At 37.3% G+C, this 9,958-nt stretch overlaps 1 protein-coding gene, 1 non-coding gene and 1 pseudogene across 3 annotated transcripts; 1 reads left to right on the forward strand and 2 right to left on the reverse strand.

The window, feature by feature from the left end:
* Positions 1-1,906: 1,906 nt before the first annotated feature.
* Positions 1,907-4,054, forward strand: LOC114320144 (glutathione S-transferase). Its single transcript, XM_028267255.2, has 3 exons — positions 1,907-2,148; positions 2,378-2,426; positions 3,425-4,054. Exons 1-3 carry the CDS (start codon positions 1,948-1,950, stop codon positions 3,877-3,879), a joined length of 705 nt encoding a protein of 234 aa, XP_028123056.2. The 5' UTR covers positions 1,907-1,947; the 3' UTR covers positions 3,880-4,054.
* A 1,967-nt stretch (positions 4,055-6,021) lies between these two features.
* Positions 6,022-9,570, reverse strand: LOC114320143 (pentatricopeptide repeat-containing protein At2g22410, mitochondrial pseudogene; annotated as a pseudogene). Its single transcript, XR_014351303.1, has 2 exons — positions 7,619-9,570; positions 6,022-6,687 (listed from the first exon to the last, which is right to left on the reverse strand). The product of XR_014351303.1 is annotated as a pentatricopeptide repeat-containing protein At2g22410, mitochondrial pseudogene (transcript).
* Positions 9,571-9,627: 57 nt separating this feature from the next.
* TRNAG-CCC (transfer RNA glycine (anticodon CCC)) lies at positions 9,628-9,698 on the reverse strand. Its single transcript has one exon. It is a non-coding gene; the product is annotated as a tRNA-Gly (tRNA).
* Between the last annotated feature and the right edge of the window lie 260 nt (positions 9,699-9,958).

The raw sequence follows: 9,958 nt of genomic DNA on the forward strand, positions 1-9,958 counted from the left end.
TAGGATTCCAACTCTCCCTATGAGAATCCTCTTAGGAATCACACACCCTACTCACTACTAACCAAGTGAGATGGTTTTGCATAATCCTAGTAGGACTCTACTCTCCTTAACAGAGTCCTCCTACGAGTCACACTCCTACTCACTACCAACCAAGTGAGATGGTTTACACAATCTCAGTAGGACTCTAATTCTCCTTAGCAGAGTCCTACTAGGAGTTTCATCACTACAAGCCAAGTGAGATGGCTGAACCCTTTACCTCGGTTATACATTTCTGACCAAACTGCCTTATCTCGATTCCCTGCCATTCGGACCGTGTGATCGAAAGCCGATCTATCGAATGCCACCCTACCGAGCTATACACAGCTCGGCTCTCGCTATTGATGTTACCTCAGTTTTGTTTGTTTAGACCGAGGTAACTGCAGCAGTCTCCGACCGAACTAACAAGGACGAGGTCCAGCTTGCGAAGCCCAAACACCTCGGCCCATAGTTCGGCCTAAATCCGAAATATGAGATGTCTTCTTGGCCTAAGACCGAGCTATACCAGCCCTTATCTCGGCCCATTGCGAGGCCCAACTTTCAAAGAAGACTTTTCCTAACTCGGCCCAATTTGTTTACAAATTACCCTCTCAAACGGTCATATTTGATCATAATAAATTCAGATAAAAATACTTAATATTATAATATAATATCTGAATTAATTTTATACTAAGATCATATTTTATTTTAATTAAAAAATTTCAATCATTTATATTAATACAATGATAACACATTAAGCCATAAATAAAATATAACAACAAAATGATCATCATAATATCTTTTACATGCAAAATCTACACATGAATATAAGGGGTTGTCTGGGGTGTCTTAAATAAGTGTACTTTTTATCTTTTTTTATTAAAAAGTTGAGGAAAAAAATATAGATCTTTGGATTAATTTTTTGACTTTTTACAAAAAAAAAAATGTATATTAAAAATTGTATAAATAAGTGTATAGGAGAAGTTAGTGATGTAGACCGTAGAGTCTGGCAACATTACCCTCCAATTTAACGAATATATATACCTAATTTTCTTTTTTTTCCTTTGACACCCCAATAAGTGCACTTCCATCAGTTGAGTACCAGTCACGTCAACTGGTTGGTTTGTATTAAAAATATTGCGTAAATTAATGTTTTTATATTTTTAATTTGTGAATAGTGATAATTTTTTAACTTTTTTAGTAATTTTTTTTAAGATGCCAAACCAGGCCTAAGTATTCAGCTTGTTTCATGTTTGAGATCAAAACTGAATCGGTCGGTTTGGTCCATAGGCCTATTTTTGGGTCCCGTTTTGATAATCAAAATCGATTAATATGTAAAACTCGTTGAGTATTATATTCTTATAAAATATCACTTTGATCGATATCTAAAATTATTTGATCGGATCAGATTTGTATAAAAAAATGGACGGTGAAAAAAATAAACGATTGATAAAAATCTGATCCGATCAAATAGATATCGATATCCGATCAATGTGATGTTTTAGATGGAATATAATACTCGATGAGTTCTACATATTGAACGATTTGGATTATTAAAACAGGACAAAAAAATGGACTCATGAGCTAGACTGGACGGTCCAGACTTGATCTCAAACATGAGGCAAGCTAGACCATTTTTTTCATTTATTTTATGACTGGGTTTGGGTCAATTTATACATATTTCAACTAATTTTGAAATTAACGCAAAGCACCATTCCATGCACCAAGGATTGTTTTTTTCCTAAAGTTTTCTAAAGTGGTGTATTGTGTGGTTGAGATTTAATGCTGAAAAATTGATGTGACTTGTCATTAAATCTCAACCACGCAATGCACCACTCTAGAAAATTTTAGAAAAAAAAAACTCTAGAGGATCCTTACTCCATTCCATGTAAATCACACAAATCTCAAATAGAGCCCGGAGGCGTGAAGTATATGTATATAAGAGAGAGAGAGAGAGAGAGAGAGAGAGGGGTAGGTGGGGCAATGGCAGGGCGAAGAGTGTATGGAAGCTTGAAGTCGCCGGCGACATTGAAGGTGTTGGCGAACCTGTTTGAGCACGACCTCGACTTTGAGTTTGTTCCCGTCGATTTGGATAATGGAGAGCACAAAAACAAACACTTCCTCTCTATGAATGTAAGTCATTTAAAAAAAAAAATGATTGACCTCATGAGAGTCTTCTGCGTTCTTATTATTCTGATATTCTTCGATGATCCGAGTGGTAATTCAATGATATGATTTGATTTGTGAAGAAACATTATAATTTCTCTAATTTGCGAGGTTTAATGTAAAGCTTAGTGTAAATATACGTTCTTTAAATTTGAAGTTAAGTAAGCTAGCTATACATTTGCACATGTTTTTGCAGCCGTTTGGACAAGTGCCGGTGTACGAGGACGGAGGCATCAAGCAATTCGGTAATTTTTTTATTTTTTATTTTTTTAAAGTAATGTTAGTGTGATGTTAGAGATCATTATCACAGCAAAAAATAAAAATAAATTGGTTTAATAGAGCCCACTCTATACAAGAATTTACGCCTTCTACTGTTTTTTTCTTACACTTTTTATTGTTTGAGTTTTTTTGCTTCCTATCCTTATGCGTCGTTAATGCATTTTTTTATTATCATCAATGCATTGTTTAATGGACCCTACGTTTTATGAAAAATATGTTTGATACTCCTAAGCTATATAGTTCCTAAATTTATTTTTAATAATGTGAACAGTTACATGATAATTGTTGATTTGTTAAAAAATCAACTAAGACCAAACACCTACTATGTTGGTTACATCTCATGTTGTCTCTAAAAAAACAATATAAAAGTGATAAATCCTATGTTATCTAGACCAACAATTATTAAATTAAAAAATCACATATTTCAATAGTACTAAATAATTTTTCATGACATAGATAACAAAGCTAGCTGTTTCCAAACCATAACAAGGTAGATTTTTTTTTTTCTTTATTAAATCAATGGTCATAATTTGGGGAGATATCAAATATTATTCAAACAATTTTAAAAGTTCAATCACATAATAAAGTACAATCTTCTTACACAAAATATGTAATTTCCACTCATATAAAAAGTTATATCAGTTTTGTGATCCGATTTTGTAAACTGTAAAAGAAGTGTATATTCATAATTATATATAGGGTTGGTTTGGAAAGTGGGTTGGCTTTTTGACTTTTTAACTTTTTTCACTATTTTAGCCTGGGGCTAAAAAGCCCGGTTTGAGAAAGACTTTTGACTTTTTTGTAAGAAAAAGAATGTAATGATTATGGATTGAATGTGATATTTTGTCTTATTAGACTAAAAAGTCTATTTTATTTTTTGTGACTAAAATAGTCCAAAAAGCCCCAAGTTGGACTTCCCAAACCAACGAAGCCATATTACAACTAAAATGGTACTTTGATTCAGAATCAAGAGCAATAATAAGATGCATGGCTCATGAATATGGCAAGAAAGGTGAAGAGCTAATATACTGGGACGCCAAGAAGCAAGCCGTGGTGGCTAACTGGATCGATGTGGAGGACCACCACTTCGAGCCACCCGCACTGAAGCTGATTTCAGAGCTACTCATCAAGCCCAAGAAGGGTTTCACACCGGATGAAGGCATTGTGGCTGAAGCCGAAGCCAAGTTGGCAAAAGTTCTCGACGTGTACGAGGCTCGGCTTGAGAAGTCCAAGTACTTGGCTTCTGAGAAATACACAATTGTGGACCTACTTCACATACCAAACTTGCAAAGCCTTACGGGGACGCCGGCTAAGAAGCTAATCGAGTCACGTCCTCGGGTCAGCTCATGGTGCTCCGATATCCTTGCCCGACCCGCTTGGGCTAAGGTGCTTGATATGCAGAAGAAGGCTCAAGCTTAGCATTGGATCCTTAAATGCTTGCCCCTAATGCAAATCCAATCTGCTTCGATCATCAAAATGGCTAAATAATGCAATCTCAAATGTCTATTAATTTTCAATAATTTGTTCTATGCTTGGAATAATTGTTACTATTCCATTAATAAAAAAGCTAGGCTTTTATTAGTACTTAGAAAAATTGTGCGTATTTAAATTTTGTCCGGGGCAAATACATAAAAATCGTACATTTCATTTTCAAAATATTTTTTGAAACATTTTCTTTGGATGGGTAATATTATTATTCTATCAAAATTTTTTTAAAAAAGAAAACTATTCACATGTTATTGAAACGATATATCAAGAGCTTGTTCATACTCTTAGGAACAGAAAATGGTGTAATGGGGATATGATTCTGAAAATTGATCTCGAGAAGGCCTATGACAATGTGTCATGCGAGTTTCTCCACCATACTCTTTCGGATTATAACTTGAATGACCATTGGGTTGAGTTAATTATGAACTGTGTTACCAATGTTAATGCATCTATTCTCTGGAATGGAGAAAAGTTGCAGGACTTTCCTATGAAGAAAGGACTAAGGCAAGGGGATCCGTTATCTCCTTACCTGTTTGCGCTTTGCATGGAGAGACTGTCTAATATGATATTGGCTAAAGTTAATGATAAAAGCTGGAAAGGGGTGAGGGCTTCGGTACAAGGCCCTGCTTTTTCTCACCTCATTTTTGCTAATGATCTTCTCCTTTTTGGTAAGGCGGTAGAAAGGAATTGTCAAACTATCATGGATGTTTTGAGTGAGTTTAGTGCTATTTTCGGTCTTAAGCTAAATCTCCTGAAGTCCAAAATCTTTGTGTCTCCTAACGTGTCTATTTCCAAAGCCAGGAACTTGAGTGGGTTGTGTGGCATTGCTCTTACACATGATTTGGGCAGATATCTTAGTATTCCATTACTTCATAGCAGATGTAATCGGAATCATTTCCAGTTTATTATTGATAAGATTCATAGTAGGCTTTCGGGATGGAAAGCAAGTATGCTCTCATTTACGGGGAGAGCTACTCTAATTCAATCAGTTACTTCCGCCATTCCTAATTATTCCATGCAAACCATGCTTCTACCCACCAATATTTGTAAGGTTATTGATAAGCTTAACCGAAATTTTTTGTGGGGCAACTGTGAGAATAAGAAAAGAATTCATTTGGTGAACTGGGCTATTGTTTGTAACAGCAAGAAATTTGGTGGGCTTGGTCTTCGCAGGGCTAACCTCCAGAATAATGCATTGTTATCAAAACTGGGCTAGAGAATCCTTTGTAAGGACTCTAGCTTGTGGGTAAAGGTGCTAGAGCAGAAATATTTGCTTAATGATCAACTTATGACTTATTCTTCTAAAAGGAACTCCTCCCTTACTTGGCGGGGTATCCTTAAGTCGAGGGATGTCTTGAGAAAAGGCATCAAATGGGGGGTTGGTGATGGTTCTAAGATCTCCATTTGGCATGATTGGTGGTGTGGGAAAGCCTCTTTAGCATCCCAATATCCGAATCATAACTCCATTAATATGGAAACGGTGGATAAGCTCATGAATGGTTTGGGGGAGTGGGATGTGAATTTGTTTGAGTCTCATCTTCCCAGAGATGTTTATTCTGCTGTGCTCAAAATTCATTTACCTCAATTTGTTACTTTTCCTGATACTCCTTTTTGGAAGGGGTCTCCAAGTGGTAACTTTTCTGCTGCCACAGCTTATCAAATTGCTTCTCCTCTGGTGGAGAATCCTATGTTTCTGGACTGGGTTTGGAAACTTAAGATTCCCCAAAAGCTGAAAGGTTACTTATGGCTCATTTTTCATGATAAACTTCTGACTAATGCTTTGCGAATGATGAGAGGTCTATCTAATGATGCTAGTTGTCCTAGATGTAATCATCATCTGGAAAATGTTGAACATCTTGTTCGTAGTTAGATACACTCGAAACATGTTTGGGATAATTTGGTTGGCAGTCAGGGCTGTGTTCTGAATAGGCAGGGGTCTTTCCTTGATTGGTTTGAAAGGAATCTTCATCCCCATACTGATGTGGTCTCCAACTGGAGCCTAGTTTTTGTGGTTGCCGTTTGACAAATTTGGAAAGAGAGAAACAGGACAATTTTTTACAATATTGCACCTTCTTGGCAAAAAACTGTCTATCTTACTTATAATTATGTTAATGAGATTCAACAAGCTTTTGATTTAAATTTACAATCTACTAGGCAATCTCTTATTTTGGTTCATTGGTTACCTCCTCCTGCAGGGAAGATTAAACTTAATACTGATGGATGTGCCCATGGGGATCCAGGGAAAAGTGGGTTTGGAGGCGTCTTTAGAGATGAGGCAGGTGTTTGGATTTGTGGTTTCTTTGGGCAACTAGACTCTTGTCAAAGCCTCGAAGCTGAAATGTGGGGTTCATAACGAGGGCTCATGATCGTGCTTGAAAAAGGAATGCATGAAGTTATAGTGGAAACAGACTCTACTTCGGCTGCCGTTTTGCTCAATGAATGTCCTCTCCAAAACTGCTCTTCCCGCAGCATAGTGGAGAATGCTCCACACCTGTTCCGTAGGTGTAATTGCACTATTCATCATATTATGCGGGAAGGTAACAAATGTGCTGACCTCCTTGCTAGTATGGGGGCTGATCAAATGGAGCAATTGGTGATGGTGGATGATCCACCCGCTGGAGTTCGGAGCCAAGTGGTGGCAGATATGATTGGGACGGCTTATCGTCGTCTCTAGGGTGGCTGTGCCTTCTCTTGCTTTGCTTTCTTTTTCTATTTCTTTTGCTTCTTCTTTGTATTTCCCTTTCCGATGTACCAAAAAAAAAAAAAAAAGTCATATAAGTCCAACTAAAATAAGTCATTTTAGGTCATGGCAATGCAAACCAACAATTAGGCTTAACGTTAATCTCTGTACTCAATGTAGCACGCAATGTTCTCTCAACCCCGTCTTGCAATTTCCTGTCTGTCTTTGTAGGTTTCTAGTCTTCCTGTCTTTCATCCCTTCGATGGGTTGAGAAAGCAGTAAGCTTTCCAAGTCAATATGAAATAATTTTGTATCTCAAGGACCATCAAGAAGTAAATTTCCTATCTTTGTGGAATATTTGGATTGTATTGTATGCATTCCTTTTTTCCATTTTGAACCACTAATTGAGCACAGCCCGCAAAACAAATTGGTGAAGAGAAGCAGTTCTGGAAGGTAATTTTTTTTATTAAAATAATAATAATAAAAAAAATTCCTTGACATGCAATCACTAGAACAGAGGTACTGATGTCTTCTAAATTATCCAACAGCGTAACAAGCAAATTGGCAAGGACAAAGGGTTCAATCAACAAATTTACAAATATCAGTTTCTCAAGTCACAGAAATCATACTTCATCACCAAAGACTAGAAACTAAACCAAATTAAAACAGAAAAATTTTCAAAGGGAAATCTTGAAATCAACAAACAGCTGCATGCACAGGAATTCTGTAACTTGTTCTTTCTGTCCAAAATTGAAGCATGATTACAAATTCCACACATTCATTCTATGTCTGGTTAATAAAAGCAACCTGACTTTGTGATTATGGACCCGATTATCTCCTAGGAAGGATCTGATGAAAGGAAATACTCCTACATTATAATCCTAAATAAGCAAGGACTTGTGTTTATCAACCCTAGTTATCTATCATTCCTTAATTCCTCATCTAACCAGAAAGAGAATGAAAGAGAAGAAAAAGTTAATGGGTGCTTACAGTTGATGAATGAGACAACCCCGTAATCAGGAGAGTCCAATGTCCTTGATTTACAAGTCAAATAAACATCCCAACAAAATCTGCAGCATCCAATCCCCTTAATTTATAGTTCATTTCCTTCAGACAGCAGCAAACCGCATTTTCAATCAGGACATTAACATCAGCCCTCGAGTCGACATAATGTTTGTGCAAATCAGTTGACGAATGGCATGTCGACATGAGAGTTCATTTAGAAGCCAAATGAACTCTAATTGCTACTGCTAAGTTTATTATATCCAAAGAAAGAATTCAAACAGCTGAATTACATACATGCCAATTTTCTCTCTCTATATGTGAATGCTACAGACTTATTGTGCTAAGAACTCATGAACATGATCCTGAGGTCGAAGCTCTATTGAACTAGAACCCAAGTTCTTCTTAAGTCCCCTCTCTCTCATCAGCATCCTAACCTTTTCCACATCACCCCATCTTCCCATCAATGCATAAAGATTAGACAGCACAACATAATAACTACTATTCTCTGGCTGCAACTCTATGAGTTTCCAGGCTGCAAACTCACTCAATTCTAGGTTTCCATGAGCTCTACAACCAGCTAGAAAAGCTCCCCAGACTGGTTTAGTCGGCTCAAAGGGCATTTCCTTTATGATCTTGAAAGCTTCTTCGAGATATCCAGACCGTGCAAACAGATCAACCAAACATGCATAATGCTTGATCGCTGGTGAAAATCCATAAATTCCATCAAGTATTGTACTAAAGATTTGTTGTCCCATTTGTACCAATCCAGAATGACTACAAGCACACAAAACTCCAATCAAAGTTACTTCATCTGGCTTAACCCCTTCTTGCACCATTCGAGAAAACCACCAAACCGCCTCCTGCCCACTCTTTGCTAAAGCTAGGCCTTTAATAAGGGCATTCCATGTAAAGACATTCTTTTCTTTCATGCTTTGGAAAACAGCCAAACCCTCTTCAATTCTCCAACATTTTCCATACATATCAATCAAAGAAGTTCCCAAAATCACATCCAGTACCCAGCCCCTCCTCTTTATAAAACCATGTATCCAAATACCCATGTCAATAGCCCCAAAACTCGAGCACACGGACAAAGCATTCGCCATAGTCACTTGATTCGGCACTACACCAGCATATTGCATCTTCTCAAAAGCAACTAGGGCATCATCAAACTTCCCAGCTTCTCGACACCCGGTAATCATAACAGTCCATGAGACCACATCTCTCTGACGCATTTCATCAAACACTTTCCGGCACAAGTCCATATTCCCACCAGAAGCCTAAACATTCAATAAAGAGTTTTGAACATAAATATCATTAAAATGACCCATTTTTATGATCTGGGTATGGACGCACTGCCCTTGTTTGAGGTCGCGGAGGTCAGAGAAGGCCTTGAGAACGAAAGGGAAAGTGTAGTGGTTTGGAAGAATGGAGTTCTTGTGCATTTGGGTGTAGATAGAAATTGATTTGAGAGGGGATTGGCTGTGAGAAAAGGCTTTCATGAGGGTATTACAAATGAAGACATTGGGTGTCTGGATTTGGGAATAGAGAAGATGGGCAGAGTCAGTGAGACCCAGAGATTGCCAAGCAGTGATGAAGTGGTAAGCAATGTCGGTGTCTGGGTAGAGGTTTTGGACGATGAGTTGAGCCTGGATTTGGTAGATTTGAGAGGGTGAATTGCATATTTCCAAGAGATTGATCACTCTGTTCGCTGCTGTGATGAGATGTGAGAATGGTCTCATTTCATAGGTGAGTGAGAATTGTCTAAGACTTGGGTTTTCAAAGAAAACTAGAGATAGCTGATCTCATAGGTAGTTAAAGAATCGTTTTTAGTCGTGAGACTTGAGTTTCAGAGAAAAAGTATTAGAAGGTAAAGAATTTTTTGAGACTTTGGATTTTCAAAGAAAGAATAGAGATGTTCGATTCGTCTGACTTGTGAAAGTTTCGGAGGACAGTTTTTAAGATTTTCTAATTTATTTTTCGAAAAAACAATTGATTGCGCATCCAGGGAATCGAACCCTGGTCAGTACCGTGGGAGGGTACTATGATACCACTACACCAGATGCGCTTGCTGCTAGTGTCTGCAAAATTTAAATTTTTCACATTTTATTTGTCATTTTTTTTTCCCTTGGTGTTTTTTCCTTTTTTTCAACATGCTTTGCGTTTCAATACTATATTTAACAATAAATCCTGGAGACATTTTTGGTTCACTTGCGATTGCTCTAGATTTACAAACAACTACATTGATCCTAATAAAAGGAGCTTTAGAGGATTTCAATTTTTGGATTAGAGATCCATAAATTATAGACGATATCTTCCTATAGTCTT

Source organism: Camellia sinensis, chromosome 14 (assembly GCF_055761805.1).
Source record: "Camellia sinensis isolate YWXY chromosome 14, ASM5576180v1, whole genome shotgun sequence".
In the NCBI taxonomy this organism is placed as follows: Eukaryota; Viridiplantae; Streptophyta; class Magnoliopsida; order Ericales; family Theaceae; genus Camellia; species Camellia sinensis.